A 22,875-nucleotide genomic window follows, 5' to 3' on the forward strand; every position below is an offset into this window, starting at 1 on the left:
ATGCATATTGCGCGTTCATATACATACATTTACACGTGCATATGTGTATGTAAACATACCTAATACGTAAACATACATTCACATTAATGAAATTATTATGAAAAGGTTACGCTGACGCGCGGTGCTTCAAAAATAATTGAATTAAAAACAATTGATTAACAATTAAGTGAGTATGGTGTATCTTCTCTATTGTCATTTACCACAAAGCGTGTGTGCGAATAGTTTAGCATGCGTGAAGAGTGTGAATCTGAATAGAAATTTCTCGTCTGGTCAAGTTGTTCTTGAATCAAATGGAATAAAACCATAATGATTTCTATAATGCAAAAATGAGAATTATTTTGTTAAATGAAAAGTATGTTTAAAATGCGGCTTAAATGATCTTAAGCAATGGATGACTGATAGTTTGTACGTGATGAATAAGAATTGTAATTGTGTTTGTGTGCAAGGAAAATAATAAAAGTATTTTGAATGCTAAAAACTTTTTGAAGACGACTTTTATTTACAGTTAGCTACAGTTTTTGCCTAATCGGCAATATTAATACTCCCTCTTCTTGCAATTGCCGTAGTTTCTCCGGTTTTACGTCCAGCTCATCAAGGAAGTTCTTTACATCAGTTTCTGTAGTTGTGCGTAGCTTACCAGGCGTCCGACTTAAACGAGGTGCCGGACGAGGCGCCCAATTATCGTCAACTCGCTCAAAAGAATGACGCTCGGCATTGTGGTCATGCTTATGGGCTTGCTGCCAATCCAAAACGGGATAGACACAAGCATCTATATCTTCAAATATTTCTGACCATTCGGCTTGCGTTTTTGTCAGAAATATATCCGTTAATAGCTGTCTACCTTGGGCTTGATCTTGTTCTCCATATTGCGACAGTTCTTCAGGTAAATTCAAGCGATCCTTAATTAAAGCAAAAAATTTCGGTTCCAATGCAGCCACCGACATAAAAAGGCCATCTTTTGTTTTGTAGGTGTCGTAGAAGTAAGCGCCACCATCAAGCAAATTCGTTCCACGCTGTTCTCGCTGACTCCAAATGTCGAGATTCCTGGACATAAATAACCAGCTGGCAACGTATGCAGCGCCCTCAACCATCGCTGCATCCACAACCTGACCTTTTCCAGATTTATAGCGTTCTAACAATGCCAAGCATATACCCAATGCACACATAACACTTCCACCTGCAAAATCTGCTAAAATATTGATGGGTGCCGTTGGTTTCTCGTGCTCACGACCCAGCATCGATAGTACCCCAGATATGGCTGCATAATTTAGATCATGTCCGGCACGATTTGCAAGTCGGCCTTGTTGTCCAAATCCTGTCAGACGCGCATAAATTAAGCGCGGATTGGTAGAGCACAATAGATCAGGTCCCAAATTAAGCTTTTCCATGACACCGGGGCGGAATGGTTCAATTATGACATCGTATTTTCGAGCAAGCCGCTGTACAATCCGCTGACCTGCCGTCTTTTTTATATCAATCACCACAGTGTTCTTACCATGATGCAGAACATCGAAGGAATTATTTAGTACCTAGACAATATTTTAAGCCTTTACTGACGGTTTGGACAGTTTATTTCAATGCATTCGTACCTTGTCTATGCGGGTTACGCTAGCACCGAAATCTGTAAGTATTTTGCCACATAATGGCCCAGGAGCTAATCCCACAAACTCTAAAACCTTAACACCTCGTAATGGCATCTGAAAAATCTCACTCAAAATCACTATACAATGCCCTTTGAACAGTTAAAAGCACATATAGCGATGTTCTTTAACAGTCGAACGATAACATGTAGTATTAAAATACCATCATTGAAATAAAGAAAAACTTATTAACAAAGAAACAAAATAAATGTTGCAATGTTAATGCAGCTTAAAAATGAGTAGACCAGGTTTTCCATACAAATATAAAAATTGAAAAGAATATAGTTCTTCTTTTTAGAGTTTCTTTTTTTAAAAATAACGTTAAATAATAACATAATTGGCTAAAATTGATTTAATGCATATTATGTAGTCAGGTTAATTATTTATAATAACTTAAAGTTTTGTATGTCAACAATCTATTCCGGCTTTTTTAGAAATATCAGAAGTCAGCTGTTGTCCACTGTTAATTGGCTATATTTCGCAGTCATGATTGTTGTCAGTTAATCACCTAACGGACTTGCAGGTGTTTAGCTACAACTGCTAATGTCAGCATTAACATAGTATGAAAACAAATTCCCATAAATAGAAGGTAATCAGAGAAACAACAGATAAGCATTTTTGTCATTATGAAATTATGAAATAATTTTCAAATTAAAAATGTTATCCTATGAACAGCTTATAAGCGAGTACATTTTTGCGTCAGGCGGATCTTTTTTGCGTTAACTAGTGTTGTTTCTGCGTCAACTGCGACAGAAAATTGACAAAATTGAAAAATTAATGAAATTAACAAATTAATTCAGGAAAATTTAAAGATGCCGCAACAGAGACGCAAACTTGCTTTTAGCGGTAAAAAGAAGAAGGATCAAATACTACAAAAACGCTGTGCAAAAGGTAAATCATTGTATATTTTCGTTAGTATTATATATATAAAAATATTACAAATAGGGCACTCCAAATACTTGCGCAGCAATCAAGAATCGAACGAAGATAGCGATGCTCCAGAGAAAAGAGTTGATCACAAGCTCATGGAGCAGCCTGTAACACGCGGTGGTCGCAACAAGAACTTAAACCGTTACAATCTTCAATTCATACATGAAAGCAAAAAGGATATAGAAGAAATGAAACAAGAGGGCTTCAGCCTACTCGAAATCATAACACCCACTCAAAGGGAGATCGATGCACGATATTTTGAGAATTATGATTTTCCAGTGCGTCCACCTTGGACATTTGATCAAAGCAAAGAGCAATTGGATCGTAATGAACATAGATATTTCAAGGTATGTTAATAAGTTAAACAAAAATATTATTAAACTGAGGTAATTTTGCAGGAGTATGTCGATGATCTGCTGCAAAAGCAGCGTAGCAATCTCAAAGAACATTCCATTTTCGAGTTAAATTTGGAAACCTGGCGTCAGCTTTGGCGTGTGCTAGAGTTCTCGGATATTTTGCTTATCGTTGTAGACGTTCGATATGCATCACTGATGTTCCCACCATCTCTATATGATTATATTATTCACACGTTAAAGAAACATGCAATTGTGATCTTTAATAAAGTGGATTTAGTCGCTGCAGAGGCTGTCGTTGCCTGGCGACACTATTTCAAGGAACATTACCCGGAGCTTCCAGTTGTCCTGTTTGCATCGTATTTAGTGCGCAGCCAAAAAGGCGTTCAACGTAGTCGGTATCAGCGTGCTCATCGGCAAAGTATGGATGGAGTGCATAATATTTATCGGGAGTGTCAAAACATTGTTCAAAGCGATGTAGATCTCTCGGCATGGCAGCAAAAGATTCGTGATGATATGAGCACTGACCAGTTTGACGTTGAAGACGCAATTACAAAGAGCCAAGCTGAAGGAGAGTTGAAAATTATTAATGCCACCGAGACCACACCTCATCAGCATGTGAAATACAACAACGGCGTTTTGACCATTGGATGCCTGGGCTTTCCAAATGTGGGCAAATCATCGCTCATCAATGCCTTAAAAGGACGTAAGGTTGTCAGCGTTAGTCGTACACCAGGCCACACCAAACATTTCCAAACCATATTTCTGGTACAGAATGTACGCGTTTGCGACTGTCCGGGTCTGGTCTTTCCGTCTAGCACGCCAAAGAGCTTGCAAGTGCTGCTTGGCAGTTTCCCCATCTCACAGTTACAAGTGCCTTATCGTTCGCTCAAGTTGCTGGCTGAGCATGTGAGTCTGCCACAGCTTCTTCGCTTACATCTGCCAGAGGAGTATGACGAGTGGTCAGCTGTGGCAGTTGCGGATGCCTGGGCGTATAAACGAGGATTTCTAACAGCCAAGGCTGCTCGCCCTGATCGTTATCGTGCCGCTAACCACATTTTGCGCATGTGTCTGTCCGGACAACAACAGCTAATATTTCAGTTTTATCCCCCTGGCTATGATGACAGCCGCAATAGCTGGAGTCAACACTCCGATGTGGCCGAGGTTAAGAAATATCAGCAAGTTTACAATTATGAGCCGGATAGCGAGACTAATGAAGACACATCTTCCATCTGCTCGGACAGTGAGTTAGGCACAATATACGCTGTGAATTATTTAACCCATAGTTTAATTGCAGGTGGAGATAGTTGTGACGAAGACAGCTCTAACGATGAAACCAATGCAGATGATGATGAATGCGATGATCAGATACTGCGTTCACGAAACGCATTTCGCCTGCTTGAAGATAATTAAGCTTAAGCAATAGGTAAAGCCTGATAACTTTAATTTATATCATTTTTGATATAGAAACAAATATATTTTGGTATCATACATAAAATGAAACTATTAGTATATTTCACATTAATTTGATCACATTAGAATGACTTTGTTCGGCAATTTAAATGTTGTCAATCTCATCTGACATGATTTCGTAGTCGTCTCCCATTTTATCGTCAATTGAAAGGAGCAGCTCAATGGCCCTATAAAAATTAAACATTTATAGAATAATTACAAATTTATAAATATAAATAGTTTGGTAAAGACAACATATCATTATTTAAAATCTTATCTGGTCTCTTTCATACTCAGAAATTATATAAGACTTTCGATATTTGTAATTGCCCAGTACTTTATCCGACAATTTTCTTATTTTAAAGCAACACATACTTGATTAGTTTACTAGCATCGCTGTTCTCCTCGATGGGCGCTGGATGCAAAGCCTTTTCAAGCAACAAGAGTCCCAAATTTGATCGCAAATTCAGCACTACAGAAACCGTTTCTGGGCTGCACTTAAAACTAGAAAATATAAAACCGGAAAAATCGTTATAAAAGAATTTATAATATATCAGTGGCTTACTAGTAGGTCTTGGCTACAGACAGATAATGTCTATTATCTATAACACCAGAGTCGACGCCATCGCCAAAAATAATAAGTGCCATCGGGAACACCATAGTAGCGTCGAGCAGATAAAGATCGGTTGACTTCTGCCGCTGATAGTAAACAAAGTAGTTTGAGTCAAATCCTGTTTCTCCGCTATTCACGGAGGAGGGGTGAAAATTTACGCGACGCCCATCGTCGGTCGTCATATTGTGAATGGCGCGAACGCGGTTCTTCACTTGACGTGCTTTTCTATTAAAAAAAAATACAATACATATAATTATTATAATATCAAGTTTCTAAAGCCTAAAGTTTACCGTAAATGTGCCATATTGGGATAGAGACCGCCCCCAATAATAGCGCGAATCAGGGGAATTTTATCTGAATTAATGTTAGACGATTGGTCTAAACAATTCGACGAAGTTAGGAACCTATAAGTAAAGTTAAATGGATTTATAACATACTTTGTTTGCCTACTTTACTGCTTCTTGTATTATTATATTGTAATGGTACTTACTTGTAGTTACAGAGGAACTCAGCGAATTGGGACTTCATACGTTCTAGCTGCTGAAGTGTCGTGTGACTGAGAAAGTTGTTATAGCAAAAGTCGCGATCCCGATGCTCCCCTACGCTTTCGCGGTAGTTGCAAATAGTGTTATGTATCATTAGATGATCACTGTACATCTTTTGGGCCATCCTGCGTTTGGCCTCGTCGACCCGCCGCTCCTGACCTAAGGGCGTATAGAACGGATTTTTGTAGGAGAGAGCAGCTGCGACGGATGTAATGGGATCCAAACAACGAAAAAGTGCCGATATCAGAATCATTTTACCCACTTGCGGATCAATTGGGAGTTTGGCTAGATGCATGCCCAACGGCGTCAAGTTGCCATTAATGTCAAGCGCTTCTATCCTGATTAGAACCGATACAATCTCGTAATCGCAATTAAGAGAGCAGCACTACTTACCGCTTAAGTAAGTTAATAGCTGTGCTCACAGTCCTCTGGGCAGGGGCATCGATCATTGTTTGAAACATTGCGTAAGTATCGTCTATGTGCAGCACTTTGAGACTAAGTATGATCGTTTCCAGTTTGCAGCGCAATATCTCTGGAGTTGGCACTTCCGACATCAGAGCCTCTCGTGCCCGACTAAACAGATTATAACATACGCCTGGCTGCACTCGGCCGGCGCGTCCCTTGCGCTGTTGCGTGTTTGCGTGCGTCACCCAGCACTCCTCTAGAGATTGTATGTTTGTCTCAATATCATAGTCAGTTACTTTGGTCCGCCCAGTGTTGATGACGTAGACAACATCGTCGATGGTTACTGAAGTCTCGGCGATAATAGTGGATATGATTACTTTTCGTTTTCCATTAGGGGCGCGTTTGAAAACAGACTGTTGCTCCGCCGAGGGAAGCATGGAATGCAGAGGAAAGATGAGTAAATGGTCGCGCCAGCGTTGGCCCAAGGGTGAACGGGGGTTTTTCAGTGTGCTATGCAATTGTGATATCTTATTCAATCCAGGCATGAAGACCAATATGGCACCATCTGATTTTTTGTTACATATATAATATATGAGATTCGCAATAAAATCGATATCCTCGCAGCCCTCGGAATGGGGTACTCGAAGCTGCTCAAGGACATTGTTATCGTACCTGCTGCGCACCTGCCGTATGTATGGCTCAATCATGTTTCTGTGTTCCGACTGATCCAGCCGGGGTTGGGACCGTTTATTGTTCCCACAGTCAAACTGATAGCCTGTCATGGCGAGCACATCCTCCAGATAGAGAACTTCGACAGGATGCATCACACCTTCTATGCGTAACATTGGGCATCTGTTAAAATAGTTACAGAAATCCTCTTCCCGCACCGTCGCACTCATTAATATGACTTTTAAGGAGGGCCGATGTGGCAGTATAATCTTGAGCAATGCCATTAGCATATCTGTCTCAATGCTGCGCTCGTGTATCTCGTCCAGCAGAAGAACGCTCACGTTGTGCAGCAACGGGTCTGATTGTAGCTGCTGCAAGAGAACTCCTGTGGTGCAGTACGTTATTGAGGCACGCTCACGAGGCTTTCGACTTTCCAGACGAATCTGATAGCCCACAGAATGCCCTAATGGTTCAGCACGCTCATAGCTAACGCGCTCGGCCACTGTTATGGCCGAGATTCGACGAGGCTGTGTGCACACGATGCGGCAGGTGGTTCCTATTCCTTTTTCTATGCAATCGTCTAACAGTAGTTGCGGCACCTGCGTAGTCTTACCACAGCCGGTGCTACCAACAATTAATACAACTTGATTTTTGTCCACAGCGTCGATAACATCTGTTGCATGACGCATTGTGGGTAATTTCAGACGGTCTTCGAAGCGCGCTCGAAAGTCTGCATTTTGAAGACGTTCCTTTTGTTTATCCTGAAGATGGGCATCTAGGCTTCGGTTTTGCAGATTCAAATCTTTATTTTGCTTTTTGGTCTCTTCTATGAACGCCTCAAAGTTTACATTTAACATATGGCGAAACTGCTGTTGGAAATTCTCATCAAAATGCTTCTGTCCAGCTTCTCTTGCCAGCTTAAACTGATCCATGTATTCATTGACTCGCATAATAACACCAGGAGGCACAGTAACATCGCAGCTCAACTTAATTTTCGGCTCATTTTTGGTGTCTGAGTTTTTACGTTGTCGGGCAAGATTTTTGTAGTACATGCCAATCTCCCTGCCACTCAGTCCTGGCGGGCGGGAACTTTTTCCCGAACGGGCTTGCGACTTATTTCCTCTATGCATTTTATTAGAAATAAACGCTTAAGCACACCAGAATTAATTTATTCGATTCGAATTGATATTTTTGATATTTTTTGAAGCCCTGATGATTTACACACATAGTGGTAGTCCCTATATATGTTAATGTTAATGTAACATATTAATGTTAAGTTTCACGCATTATGTAAAAATTTATAATTTGGTAATTTTATAGTACGTTACAAATTTAGTCAGACTTTTGACAACATTTATGTAGTTTTGTATAGGATTAAATTTCCGAAAGAAAAATAAAACAAATCGAACACAATGTCGATAAGAGTTAGAGGTGAGTATTATAACTTGATAGCTTAATAACAATCCACTAAAACGGTATATATAGAAATATTACTTTTTCATGCTTTGATGAAACAACGGAAATTTTGTATGCCATTACAACGATCGGAAAAGTACTTATAATATACTTACTGAAGTACTTATAAAACCATATTTTGTTGGAGATACAAATACCAAATAGTACTAGTATCACTTGATCTTCATTCAATACATCGATTACAATTTGGTTAAAGCAAACCCACAAAAATAATTAAAATATGGAGATAGTTTTTGAAATGCGTTTCGCATATTCAGAAATCTATATATCTATATCTGGTACAATACAAACGCCATTATATAAAATACTAGATATTTGAAATTTATATATTTATATATATATTTACGGTTAGTAGGCACAGGGCAAATCGGGACTAACTATATACTAGACGATTCAAATTTGCTGACCGGTTTATCCCTATCCGTCTGACAGTCTATCTGTCTGTCCGTCCGCCTGTCGTCTGACAAATATTCCAATATATTATGGAGATTATAAGCTTAAAACATCATTTAAGTCCGTTTGGACAATAAGCATGTGCCACTCAAAAATGTGGCAACAAATTAAAATTCGTGAATTCTATTCTATTCGAAGAATCGCAATTGTGATTGAATTGTGTTTGAGATGTGAACTGTTATTTTAGTTTATATTTTAGATTGTGGATGTTGCGCAGGAGATGTTGGATCGTGTTCTGATGTCCTAATGTCAAATTCAAATTCAAACATAAAATTTATATTTTTACAAAACCCTCGAAAAAACCAAATATACGCGGAGTATATCTAGATCTTAAATTTGAAACTTACAAATTTTATAAGATTACCTCCTCTTTTGATTTATATATATATTCATATATATATGTATTGTGCCCCTTTAGAAGCATGGTAAATTGAAAAAAGCTGTATTATTCATAGTTTTGGACCCTTAGTCTCTTACGTTTTCTACAACTACAATACATTTTGGAAAATATAGCTCAAATCTTTATTTAAAACTTTTTGAATTTTCTTAATTCATCAAAAGTTGTCTTATATATTTGTGTGAAAATGTAAAAGGAATTCGATTTGTAACTGAAGGCTTTTTTAATTAAAGTCAAATCAAACTATAATTAATTTTTGTATACTAATATACTTAATTGTTTTTCATATTCTCAAATAACTCTCGCCCAAGTAACCCAAAAAATATAAGATTTGTGATTTAGCTTTATATACGAATATATATTGTAAATATAAGGAAGTAACAAAGTATCTCTATTGACATTAATGTTTTATTTTTATAGTAAATATATGAATTCTATAAAATGTATAATTTATTGCAAGCACATGTTTCATTTAATGAAGGTTCTTTGCAAGAATCATTCAAAATATATTACCTATTGCCAACATTCATCTGGCTTCACTAACAAATGCGATGGACATGTAAAGCCAATTTCCTCTGCATGTACATAGAAATACGTACACATTGTATTTGTTTAGGTATGCCTTTATTCTAAGTTAACATAGGCGTGTATATGCATTTAATTTATAGACATAATAGACTGCTAATTAACACATTTAATTATATGAACAACAAATGAGAAATTTGTAATTTCTCACCAAAATATATAGATATTCTACATGAAGCAGGATATTTAATGTAGAAATACGCATATTATTAAATAACGCAAACATTAAACAACAGTAAAAACAAAAACTTGTGCACATTGGTATAGTATAGGAAAATTGCTACTTAAATAACATCTTTAGACTGATTTGTAAAATGAAAAACTAATCGGTTAAGGACCTATACTGAACAATAAACAAATTTAACAAATTCCTATTAATGCCGCGATTATAAACATAATTTTAATTCTGTCATTTAAATGGAAGTAGAAATATAGGGTGGATTCCAAGCAGCGGTGCTTCATTTCTCTCCTTAAGTACATAATTTATGAGGTATTTTTTATGTGTAATTGTGTGTAATTTTTAGCACTCGAAAATTCTCATATCTGTTCATAGTTATTTAAAAAAAATGCGATATAACAAAAATATTATTGATTGTTACATTAATTTGCTGTATCCAAAAGTATATATCTCTAATAGAGTTTACAAAATTATAGAAACAATATTCTATTCAAGTTGCAAGTTATAGTGAAAATAAAACAATAATTAAGGAAAAATATTTAAGGAAAAACAATCGTAAGTCGGTTATACGCTAGAGCAAATGTGTTTGAATGGGAAATTTAATATGCGCAACTAGATTCCCAGTAAAGAATAGTCTGGTTATTGTGGCTTGTTTTGCCTGGATTCGTTGATATCCTCCGGTTTTGGCAAGAGCGGTGCTAACGCCGTTGTTCCATCTTTGTCATCGTTTTCTCCATTGTGAAGATCACCTGCAACATCCGAGGTAACTAAACTACTGAATGAACCATCTTCTGTTCTTTCAGGACCAATTTTATGTCCAGCATGGATGTGACCACTAGCACTATTACTTCGATCATCGTGAGATATAGTATTGTTAGTTGGTGACGATGTTACACTTCGATTAGGCTTGGATAAGCGTCTCGTTGACAGAAATCGAGGCTTTTCATCTTCAGTTGCTGAATGGAGCAACCGTTCAACTTCGTCATCGATTGTCTCACTTGAGAACGTGCCCGATTTTCGACTCTTTTCTAATAAAGTTGCCTTTTTTGCAGTTAGGTACAAGCTACGTTTAATTGCAATATATATCACATCTGTAGCAGCGCGAACAGAGTAATCAGGAACGAAAGTTTGCCGAATTTTCGAATCCATATTCAACGACTGCATCGATCCCATCTGAGTCGGAGAGTCTACAATGAGTTGCAGAAGCACATTCGATTAAATTAAATTTTATTTCTTGTAATTTTATGTACTTACCAACAACAACATTCTGCACCAATGCTTGCGTACCAAAATAAGTAAATGGACCACTATCAAAAAGAAGTCCTTCTCTGCCAATCGTTACTTCCACACGACCCTCTAATATAAGTACAAAAAAGTCAACAGCTTTCCCCTGTGTAAATATGAACAAACTGGGATCATCTTTCGGTTTTCCCTTTGATTTAATATTATGGAAAACATCTTGATTAAGTAATCGCCGCAAGATTGGTTCTGAAATGACATCCTTTTTAAACGCATCGACAGCTGTAGATAGAAAGAAATGGTAATATTATACTATTGTTATATATTATGGGTATTTTTTTGTGTTTATTTGTTACCTGTACTTAAATATTGGAATGTTGCCAACGTTAATTGAGGAGAAATACGAACTGTTTGCGCCTCGCGACGTTCGGCAAACGCAGAAAAATCGGCTTTTTTATAACGACTGCGACGAGTTTTTGTACGATTATCAACAAACACATCGGTTTCATCAACAATTTCTGCTTGAATAAGCTCCTCAATTACATCTTCCAATGTAACAAGGCCAACGGTTTCATAAAACGGATCGCCGTCGCCTTCGTTGTTAACACGATGAACGAATGCGATGTGACCGATCGTGCCTTCCTTGAATTGATTAAACATAATATCTAAAGTGTAATCCTCAAACACAAAATGAACGGGATTTTGATAAAATTCGCATAATGTCTTCAACGGAGTGTTATCATCAGTATCTACGAATGCCAAATCTTTAATATAGAGCAAAGTCACAATGTTTTTCCTATCTCCGTCGTATACTGGAATACGAGAATAACCAGAGTTCATAATATCAGATACAGTCTCAAAGTCCAGCACGGCCTCCAATGAGAGCATGTAGGCGTCATTAATGTGAGTCATAATATCGGCGACAGTTTTCTTGCGTAACTCCAACGCGCCCGATATTATATTCACTTCATTTTTATCCAAATCATTTACGTCGTTTGTAACCTGCGCAATAGAATCTCTTTAACATAATGGAAATCTAAATTTTTACAAGGGTTTTCTGTACTTACACGCACAAGTTCCTTCAGACGTTCACGATTAAATACATTACCAATCTCTTCACCCAACAGTGCATCTAGGATACGAGATATTGGGTACGATAACGGAGCGGTTATGGCCATTACCGTTTTGGTAATCAATATAGTTTTGGCACCAATAGCTAAACCGTGTCTTGAACACACAGCCTAAATTATTATTTTTTATATGTAAAGAAAGATTTATGAAAATTGGCTATATATATTATAAGGTTAAAATTATAGATCAATGTAAGAGTTACGCTGTTATGAATGAATTTCAAATTAATCCATATAATCTTCATCTAACATAAAACGCAAATATATATACTCAATTAAATAATAAATGTGTATGCCAGATACCATACAAATTAGTTGCACATAACTAAGTTTTCACAGTCCCATGTATTTGCGTCGTGTTTGTTTTTATTAATATGCATAGTACATTCATCAAAAAGCATAATCAAATAAGTTAAAAGTTATTAAAATCCCGTTCGCCTTATTTAAGAATAAAATTGATGTGTACAAAGCATATCTATTAAACGTAATTGAGTACAACATAAATTAGATGAATTGTTGTGGTATTAGTCGAGTCTATTTCTTTTTATTATTATGGGTCAAAACAGAAAAATTAGATTGCTTAGAAATACAAGATAATGGAAGTATTGGTATGAAGCCATATGTATTTGTGTGTAAGGGCAAATGTACAATGCGTTTTGCTATTGCTTATTAACTGAATTTCGATAATCAATAACATTAAAAAGGGAATAGTCAAAATCCAAAGGACCTACAAAAAATTAGGAAGCATTTGTACTGAGATTAATACGGATAGACGGGCAGACAGACGCACTGGGCTATATCGATTCAGTCGGCAATTTAGGTCAAACAGTTTTAAAAATAATTTTCAATCTAAGCTCTTCATTACTCTAGTAATAAAAGTGTGAGTTTCGTCATATGGCGTTAGATTGACCTACATTTAAAATTTGGCTGGGATTTCATGCTTAATATTAAACCATAATAATGAGTCACCAACTTTAGCTGGGCAACCGAAAAAAGTATCCAACTGTGTGTCAGGTCAAGACCCTGCTGTTTAAAGTCTTGGGATAGTGTATCCAAAAATATACTTTATTTGCTAATTACCTAATTAAGCACCTTTAGAATTTATATTGATTCAGTGATTCTTAAAAGTGATTCTGCTTGAATGTCATCATTTCAAATACGAACAAATTGATATATAAAGACTTTTTACATATTTTTGCATTAAACAATTCGTATATGTCATTATTTGCATTAAACATTTTTAATAGGTTTTGTGTAAGCATTTTAGAGAATGATAAGAAAAATGAACTAGATCAATTTAATTCAGCGTGTTACTTTTACAGAGTCCAATCATATAGTTTAGTTAAATGCCTACCTGAGGTGTTATTTCACCAAAAAGTACAATAGCCAAGGTGGAAAATATGACAGCAAAAAGTCCAGAAGTCAAACCATCCAGTAGAATGGTAAAGGTGGAGTTAACCAACACATTACCCAAGAGAATACTGCACAACAGATAATTACCTTGATCTCTGACAGGTGCAATTTTCGCGGCATACTTTCTTTCTTTTTCCGTGCCGGTATTTCGTAATATCTAAGATATATAATTCATTTTTAAACCGATAAATCGTTTTTGCTTCAGCTACATACTTTTAATTCAGTACGGTCCATGGCCATTAGACCCAAATTAAGACCGGAGAACAAGGCAGAGAAACATAAACATGTTACGATGACAACAATAGCTACCCAGAGAGGCAGAAGTGGTTCATGCGTTTCGATTTTCATCCATTTGTCATTGCCTTGATGTACAAGGGGTGTGGTATCAGCGGCGCTGTGATGCTGTTAAGAAAATTCATTAATCATACATAAAGTTAATATGAAATTAGCATTCACTGCGGCATTCAAAACTCACAGTTACTCCGTTATCGTCAGTTTTCGCACAAATATACAATGCGCTCTTCGAGTACGGAAATTTGACCGTATATGTTGCAGTAAGTCCGCCATCGGAAACAGCGTCGGGCTTAAAGATTTCTGTTATTGGTTTCAGACAGGCTCCTTTATAATCGTTCTCTTCACTTGTAAACGCGATAACTGTGTTCTTTTGTAAATCAACACCAAAAATGCGAATTGTCTGTTCCTTATTGCTCAATACACTCGGAACGCCATCATTGGACTCAGAGCTATCATCCTCCAAACGCAATCCTATAATACGAAAACTGCTATTCCCCGTAACCTGTCGCGGTTTCCGATCTCTAGACAAAAGAAAAAAAAAAATAAATAATTTATTTAAGTTGAATTATTTTAATCAGGATATAATGATATGAGATTATATTTCTTGTGCCGTGGATCGCTGAAGGCACGGCATATTATAGGACCATTCCCTTGCCAGAGTGATCGGAGGCAAAAAACACTTGGATGGACTTAACAAATTCTGATTGGCTTTAATTTTTTGCCTTTTGCGCCAGAAAAGGTCACAAAATACGCAGACGCTAATAAACATGCTTACCAAAGCATTATAAATTATTTATAAACTTTTGCTACATTGAACGAACTTTATAATATCCTGTTGTCTTCAGATTGAAAATTCCTCTGCCTAAAATCTATATTTTAAATATAGATAAAATCTGGACTATAAAATAATTTTCATTTAAAATTCATTTCGCTCAGCTATATATATGTATAGATTTCATTTGTACATTCGTTACTTGAAATTTCTTAATATATAGAGAATTTATATGTACACATATTATATCTAAATTAGTAAAAAACAATGAAGCTCAAAATTATATATTTTTTTTAATTTTTTGATAACCCATATTTTGAATAGCCATACTATATAGCATATATTTAAATATATTCCAAAAAATATATGACATACAATAGCTAAGCTATATTAATTCAATCCAACCGATTCTATCATACATACCAGAACTGAGAGGCTAACCCATAATTAAAATTTTAAATTTCACATTTTGCTAAAAATTTCTGTGATGTAGGTTCGAAACAATATCAAAGATGTTACTGCTTTATATATGAATGCAGATTTAAACAAGATATTTTAAAAAAGAAAATTCCTAAATATTGTATTGAATATATCTAGGTAGTAAAAATAGACGAAGTAGAAAAAGTTCTTGTTCACACGGACTCAAATATTTAAGATATCATGGCCGATTTTTAAATATACTATAGTGGTTCTCCTAGACGGACATATGTATTGGCTTGTAAGTATAGTAAACAATCAGATCAATTAGCCAGCTAATACTAGTTTATATCTGTTATGCATAGACCGATGCCAGACAAAGATTATAAAAGCAATAATATATAAATTATAGACCACCTATATAAATAAAATCATCGTTGAGAACACAAATAATAGTTACCAGGTGGTTCATGCTGATCAACAAATATATGACGAAGTCAATAGCCACTTGACTATTGTATAAGGGCTTCTTCTGTTTTAGATAAGGTCTGCCCCTACGTAAGCATTTTGGCCATCAAACCAATTGAGATGTTTTACTAAATAGTTCCAATATACTAATTTCATGATTTTACCGGAATATACTGACTTAAACTACATCCAGAAAGATAATCTTATTCCAAACTGTCGCAAGATTTTAGCTTGCGTCATAACCAACATGCTCTTATCGCATATAGCTTTATTATCAAAATAACGCTATCGTAAATCATTTATCTCATTCGATCAAGTACACATCACGGACTTTCATGTGTGTTTAATTATATATGAACGTGTTCTAAAAAGCGTTTCTGATAAAGACTAACACGTTTAAAAAGTTAAGTTTCATATCTTTCGAAAATAAGTAAAATATATAATATTATAGTATTGAATACATCTAGGTAGTAGAAATAGACGAATTAGCTAAAATTCTTGTTCATACGGACTCAAGCATTTTGATTATTATTATTATGATATCTTCAATTTTTAAATATACTACAGTGGTTCTTCTATAGTATAGATCTATAAGATATGTAATATAAATAAATAAAATAAAAGAATTTAAAGAAATATAAATATATGTCTAGAGTATAATGACTTGAGAAAATGTATGTAACAAGTTGAAGGAGACGTGGCGGGAATCATCTCCCTGTTATCCACATGAACTTTAAATTTGAGAAATATATTCATGTATATTTTTTCTATATTAATTATTATATTAACATCACACTGAGAGGTTGTTAGGGTTGTAAGGTTGTAAGTCAAATGTTAAGTTGACTTAGTCTCATAACTCAATTTAATTATGATTGATATGTTTAATTCATCTCATGTTAATTGGAATATAATCCTTTATGTTGATTGATACGTTAGAATTATGTATAAATGTATAGAGCCTACTCTTTGCTTACTAAGGCAAAATAAGTTGTCAAATACGAAATATCTCTGAAATAAATGCCTGATGATCTAAGTATAATAACAATGCCTAAATAAATTGTAGAAAAAAGATGCTTTATACATGGCATCTCAAACACTTTTTTATTTAACTGCTCTGTCAAAGAACAAAACTTTATGTATTTCTCTTTGACACTTTGTCTATAAAATGGGTACTGAAATATGGCTTTATAGCTTCATAGAATGGCTGACGTTAATCCTAACAAGAATGTATCCATATTAAGTGACTAAACATACAAGCTGCACATTTTCATTACATTAATTAATTAATAATACAAAAAATGATCTCAACATTATAACAGTTTTTTTCCTAGAGCTTTAAAAATGTGTTTTTTCTTGCTTTTTTTTAGCCAAACCCATAGTTGGCAACATTGTAAGGGACCCGAGCAAATACCAACTTGAGTGGTGCGTTGAAATGGTGTGTACTAGACACAATAAGGATGCAATTTCGAGCGAGTTGTTTTTAATATTATGAGTAAACTGCGATAGAACATACACATGGATAAAACATTTGGATTTGATATTGATCAATAGTATGTTTTCTTCATTTGACTATATTTTGCTTGAGGGAACAGAGGAAAACGATTCGATTTATAATTATCTTAATAGTATTTATTTAGCGAATTGTTATATTTTCTACTAATTTAATAATGAATTGTTGACTATGTGCGGCCTCTCCTAAAAGAATGTGAAACTTGTTGAAACACATAGACATACTTATGTGAACAAACAATGATATTTGTATATGAATAAACATGTGTGAATATGCGTAAGCACCCGATTGGAGCTAACATACACACATATTAGCACATATATATTCAGTTGACGGCTGTCGGCAGACTCTAAAAGTACATCACATATGTACATACAGAAATGTATACATGCATAAGAATTTCTATGGGTACACATTTGACAGAGCTCGAGCGATTAGATCAAACGACACTGATGAAAAGTGTGTCATCCATGTACATGCGCTCTTTAAATTATCATAAAATATGAGTCCATTTAGTTGCTCCTTGGTAGAAAATATCCTATACAATCCTACAATCCAGTCACACAACTTCTGCCTGGAAAAGTGAATACAATTCAGTCTATCATACAAATACAAAAATCGTTTTTACATGGTATACAGTCTGCAAACGAAATAATTATTTCTAATCAGTCATTGTTATTATTTATAAGGTTTTTGACGAGAGACTGAGAGGTAAACGTGAATGCCCCACCAATGTTTATAGATTATTAGTGAAAACGTATAATCCGACCAACGATAAAAAGAAGTAAACAAACAAACATAACACAAAAAAAGAAAATAGAAATAATAATTAAACACAGCTCTTTGTCCTATATTGCAGGATTTATCTTTTCACGTATGTATAAACTTTAGTAAAAATTATCAATTGAAAGGCTGCTTACTAACTCAATTAGTAAATAAAATAGTTATATAAAATAATCGATTAGAATCTGAACTTATTCATAAAACTCCACTAGAATTTCCAGCTTTACATATATGTACATTCATATGTATATGTAAGTTTAGTTAGATACCGTAGATCCGTTATTCTGCCTGTATACGAAATTTTACATAAACGGTGTACACATTTAAGATTATTTAACGGTATATCTGTATTTATTTGGCCAAAATAAACTTTTTTTGCAATTATATTACGGAGCTAAACTTCAAAACATAATTAGATATTACAACAGTGTATGTATGTACAGCTATTAATATATATAAAAAAATGTGAAATGACGATTTACATACGTTTGTATGTGTGTCTACTAATACATACGTACGTATGCATATGTACAAAGAAGTCGTCACTCATTACACTGGTATAAGTACGGAGATCGAAACGCAAAAACAAACATCAGAAAAAAATAAAAATAAAATACTTGCTTAAACCGACGCAATCCAGATTTGTTTGGACTGTACGGTGAAACAAAAATAAGAACTACCCGCAATATTGGTGTGTTTGGTGGCTTTCAAAATTTTGTAAGAGTGTGTATCTATGTGTGTATGCTTGTGTGTATTGATTTTAGTGCGGCTTCGCCAAAAAACACACGCATATCTACACACATACATATCTGCGTCTGTATTTGTGCGCAATGTTGCACTTGTGTTTGTGCTGCGTGTATATACACCTGTATTATGTGTGCATATATGTGTCTGTGTGTGCAGCTGAGTTGCCAGCTCGCGTTGAAACGTGCCTCACTGCGACGAAAAGAGCAACGCCAATGGCTAAGAATGAGCACGAGAATGATTCATTAGTACAAATGTTTGCGGTAATTCACTTTTCAGAGGATTGCCTCAGATCGACTGAAAATAATAGGCCCTTTAATATTTTTTGTGAAGTATACAATTAATAAGACCTTTGCCTAGTATTACTTAAAATTTGGTTGAATCGCGTCAGTGTTGAAAATTCTGGTTCTAATTGCTAAACAAGTTAAAACGTTTATTTTCACTTTTTTTATTGGTAAGCTATGCATTAACAATTATGGCCGATGACTGATTACCGATGGCATAAGTGATTATCAATCATGAGTAAATTGAGTTTTAGATTTATTTATTTATTTTTACATATCGGTTCCAGGGAGATTTATACTGAAATGATCACCACACTAGTTCTCAGTCTAAAATTGAGCTGGTTGAGAAATTGGGCCAAATTACAAGGCTAAATCGACATGGATGTGTTAGACATAGTGATGGGGTCGTTAATGCCAACAAATGTCTTTTAAATATATATATAACATGCTTTCGCAACGTCAGAACAGCGTTTTTATTTTACTGAAAATAACACCCGAGAAATTAATTAATGTTTCTCATGTCTAGCTTTTTACCGATTATATCTACATACATTTTTGTACGTATACACATGGATACACACATAAAAATAATAAAAAATATGCTCAAGAAATGGCAATACTTTTGCATACTTAAAATTTTTTATAAATAGATTTGGCAGCCAAGACACAGACGTTGCACATATACATCCATTCAAGCATTCTTACGTAGACAAACCCGACATAATTCTATATATATATATATATATATATATATATATATATATATATATATATATATTGGCTATGTACTTATGTGATTTGAATGATCGTGGACATACATAAAAAATCCAAAATAAACAAGAAAGCTCTAGTCGGGACGCCCGACAAGGAGATACCTGAACAAATATAGGCCCAGTCCTAAAATATTCCATAGTTTTTATCGAGCATTAAAAAAAAAAAACAAATAAAAATCAACATAATTTTACCAAAACCAGCACTTCATAGTTAAATAAAAAAACTTCCCTTCGCCACCTGGCATTGAACCCATAATTTCTTGGCATTAATGAATTTTTTTTTTCGGATTTTAATGAAACTTTCAGCATGTTGATTATAACATATTCGATTGGAGTAATTGTCAGCTTAGTAAATTCGCATATTGGTCCTAATTTCAAAGAAACTTAAATTTAAAGAATTCGGGAAAATTTGGAGCCGGTATCATAAATGTAGCGAAAATCAAAATTGTATAAGATACAAATAAAGCTGTACGAGATATAATTCAATAACCGCATTTCTATAATATTTTTAATCGATAACAATAAAACGAGAAGAGTTATCGATTATTTGAAACAAACTTGATATGCACGTGCTATATAGCTATTATAGATGCTGAGATCGGAGCGTTCACACATACTAACAGACTGACGGACAGGCCTTGTGGTCCTGATCAAGAATACGCCTTCTTCTGCCGTTACATACATTTTAACAAAACTATTTCCCATTTTCAATTTAAAATGTCAGTGGATGTCTCCATATATTCGAATGCACACATAGCCATGCCTCCATATAGACACACACAATTAGGAATGCATTTGTGACCTTAATACTTTTACTTCAGCAAATTCAGATTTTTCAGTTTTATTACGGCTGCAAGTCAACTAATTTAGGCGAAAATCTAAAAACAAACAAACAGATATTCTCGCTTGAGCGTAACCTAGTATGCATACACATATGTATGTGGAGAGTGCTTAAGTACATACATCTATGTATGTGCATGAGCATGTATTGTGCGTTGATAAACAATGAATGATAAGACCAAGAAATTGAGTCAGCCAGCCTTCACAGAACAATAAAATAAATATGGTTATCGTTATTGCATGAAAATGGAACTGAGAACTGAGATTGTTTTGTATGTTGCTAGTAGGCCGGGGAATTAATATTTCTTACTAGTATTTTGGACACATATGCACAAGTATATGTATATGTGAGCAGAATCTCATTCGATTAGGTGATCACAGGATACATACATGCGTATGTGTGCAAATGATTCCAGTTTGCTCTTGCAAAAGTTGAAAATTAATCGACTGAGACATAGTTGACATCTCTAAAAATCTCTTAGCTATTTATAGAATTAGTGCGTCTAACATTAAGACCTCAGAACTAATATACTCGTTTCTATCTGTGTATCAGTGTATCAAAAGCTGCTAATAACTTAGTAAGCGACAATGTGTTAATCAACGCCTGTGTGCTTAGAGCATTGAAAATAAATATGAAAATATAAAATTGATGCAAAAACTTGTATACACCTTTATTATAAAATATTATTAAAAAAAGTCTTTGGCGTTATTACGTTAGATAATTTGTGAAAGACTTACCACCAATTATAAGGTCAAAATGTGAACTGAGTGTATAAATCATGTGTATATAGTGTTTGAACCTAACCTATTATATTTGCTTTTAATAGTTTGAAGAATGTTTTCATACAGTTGAACATTGAATCAATATTCATATCCTTCCTTTTTCCCAAGTTTAATAAATATCTGTTGTCACACACAGGGTTTCGATTAGTCTACTTGTAATTACCAATTTGCCAATGCCTTTATATATACATATAAATACGTATATGAACATACGCATCATGAATACTTCCATTTTTTTTATTAAAGAATCAGCTCTAAATGAAAATAGCTGACCCTGTATCCGGCTTCATGTTTATCAGGCACGCTGCGAACTGCTGTGTTTAGTACATATTAAGATCTTTGTAGTCGGGGCAATCGCATATATATTATTCGCAATTTGATAGTGCTCCAAAATTAGAGTTTTAATGCAAATATAACAGCGACACGAAATGAACTCAATTTTCTTTTAGTTCGTATTTCGTATTTAATTTGAGTGCATTGAAATTTTTAAAATAAATTAAATAATGAAAAAATAAAAACAAACAAAAATATTGTATATTTTTAAAATTTGTAAAAAAAATAAAGTGTTGATAAAGAAAACAACCAAAAACACTGTATATTTTTGTTTTGTTTTGGCTTTTGTAAACTTCAGTTTTTTCAACTGTGCACAAGCCAATCGCTATGTTGTTTCAAAATTGAAATTAAAAATGTTCAAATAAGTTCAAGTGTTTTTAAAAGATTAACACGATCTAATAAAATGTTAAATGGAAGAGAATTGATTCGAACGTTTTAGGTTAATAAATCAAATAACGCATTTCCTTTCACATTTACAACATATGTTTCACTTCTAACTAGGTGGCAACAATGGAACACAAATGTAAACAAAACATGCTTATTAAATATGTAACATTGCACATTAAATATAAAAAAAATAACAATATGATCTAGACTTGGAAATCGTATCATGTATTTAAGAAAATAAACAAGTTTATTGCCTAGAAAAATTAAAATGTATAATTTGTTTGCTATTATTTCCGACTTTCATACACTCAGTCCCACAAATACCAATAAATTGCAAATGCTCAGCCTATGTAAAAGCATAAAATGAATTAACATTTAAAAAAGTAAAGGTCGTCCAGGTAAATATTATTTCCTAACCATAGAATTGTTATTTAGATACATGCATATTGTATTCTAACTTGCCTTGTTTGTGTTTCTGGCAACTGCAGCTCCTTCAATATCTGTGTTTCTGTGTTAGAATTATTTATGTTTTCTTCTGCCAGCAGATTTGTCATTAAGTTCAATGGTTTTAACACTGTTAACGGAGCAACGCCATCAAAATCGACATTTGCATAAGAGGCGTGGGCCAATTTAATACAATTTGCAAACGCTAAAATTGTAATTAGGAAAGCAAGATAAATGCTTTTTATGTCTCGTAGACCCTCCAATGTAACACATAATTTTGGACATGTAATTGATTTTCCATCTCTCACACGCGGCATTCGCAAAACTGAGGTGTTGGTAATTATTTTTGAGTTTGACACTTTAGTCCGTTTATGACATTGTTTCAAACACTTTTCACTCTTTTCCATAATACGTATTTGTTGTGATTTTTTCGTGTTGTATTTAACAATTATATTACAATAATATGACTAAATCCGTCCGAGCGATACTTCGTTGGCACAAGTAGAGCCCCTAAAAGCAATATGCCTGCCTGTGCAATGCGCTATATACGTATGTATGTAACTTC

General features: G+C 34.6%; 4 protein-coding genes across 6 annotated transcripts; 1 reads left to right on the forward strand and 3 right to left on the reverse strand.

Moving 5' to 3' along the window:
• Positions 1 to 36: 36 nt before the first annotated feature.
• Positions 37 to 1,763, reverse strand: LOC111594705 (alpha-methylacyl-CoA racemase). The gene is made up of 2 exons (XM_023308127.2): positions 1,590 to 1,763; positions 37 to 1,529 (listed from the first exon to the last, which is right to left on the reverse strand). Exons 1-2 carry the CDS (start codon positions 1,695 to 1,697, stop codon positions 510 to 512), a joined length of 1,128 nt encoding a protein of 375 aa, XP_023163895.2. The 5' UTR covers positions 1,698 to 1,763; the 3' UTR covers positions 37 to 509.
• A 568-nt stretch (positions 1,764 to 2,331) lies between these two features.
• LOC111594676 (guanine nucleotide-binding protein-like 1) lies at positions 2,332 to 4,412 on the forward strand. Its single transcript, XM_023308087.2, has 4 exons — positions 2,332 to 2,531; positions 2,586 to 2,917; positions 2,969 to 4,166; positions 4,221 to 4,412. The coding sequence occupies exons 1-4, from the start codon at positions 2,453 to 2,455 to the stop codon at positions 4,334 to 4,336; spliced, it is 1,725 nt and encodes a 574-aa protein (XP_023163855.1). The 5' UTR covers positions 2,332 to 2,452; the 3' UTR covers positions 4,337 to 4,412.
• On the reverse strand, positions 4,405 to 7,845 carry LOC111594675 (ATP-dependent DNA/RNA helicase DHX36). Of its 2 annotated transcripts, XM_023308085.2 has the most exons (6): positions 5,927 to 7,844; positions 5,479 to 5,871; positions 5,279 to 5,392; positions 4,941 to 5,213; positions 4,751 to 4,879; positions 4,405 to 4,563 (listed from the first exon to the last, which is right to left on the reverse strand). In XM_023308085.2, the coding sequence occupies exons 1-6, from the start codon at positions 7,735 to 7,737 to the stop codon at positions 4,482 to 4,484; spliced, it is 2,802 nt and encodes a 933-aa protein (XP_023163853.2). In that variant the 5' UTR covers positions 7,738 to 7,844; the 3' UTR covers positions 4,405 to 4,481. The 2 variants fall into 2 exon arrangements, with proteins under 2 accessions (XP_023163853.2, XP_023163854.2); XM_023308086.2 differs by lacking the exons at positions 4,405 to 4,563; positions 4,751 to 4,879; positions 4,941 to 5,213; positions 5,279 to 5,392 and having other exon boundaries at positions 5,790 to 5,866; positions 5,927 to 7,845.
• Positions 7,846 to 10,064: 2,219 nt separating this feature from the next.
• LOC111594724 (metal transporter CNNM2) lies at positions 10,065 to 22,859 on the reverse strand. Of its 2 annotated transcripts, XM_023308155.2 has the most exons (8): positions 22,329 to 22,859; positions 13,954 to 14,293; positions 13,692 to 13,880; positions 13,420 to 13,635; positions 12,003 to 12,176; positions 11,292 to 11,937; positions 10,951 to 11,217; positions 10,065 to 10,883 (listed from the first exon to the last, which is right to left on the reverse strand). In XM_023308155.2, the coding sequence occupies exons 1-8, from the start codon at positions 22,715 to 22,717 to the stop codon at positions 10,336 to 10,338; spliced, it is 2,769 nt and encodes a 922-aa protein (XP_023163923.1). In that variant the 5' UTR covers positions 22,718 to 22,859; the 3' UTR covers positions 10,065 to 10,335. The 2 variants fall into 2 exon arrangements, with proteins under 2 accessions (XP_023163923.1, XP_023163924.1); XM_023308156.1 differs by lacking the exons at positions 13,954 to 14,293; positions 22,329 to 22,859 and having other exon boundaries at positions 13,566 to 13,635; positions 13,692 to 13,771.
• Positions 22,860 to 22,875: the final 16 nt, after the last annotated feature.

This window comes from Drosophila hydei, unplaced genomic scaffold (assembly GCF_003285905.1).
Source record: "Drosophila hydei strain 15085-1641.00,03,60 unplaced genomic scaffold, DhydRS2 tig00000149-arrow-pilon, whole genome shotgun sequence".
NCBI lineage: Eukaryota > Metazoa > Arthropoda > Insecta > Diptera > Drosophilidae > Drosophila > Drosophila hydei.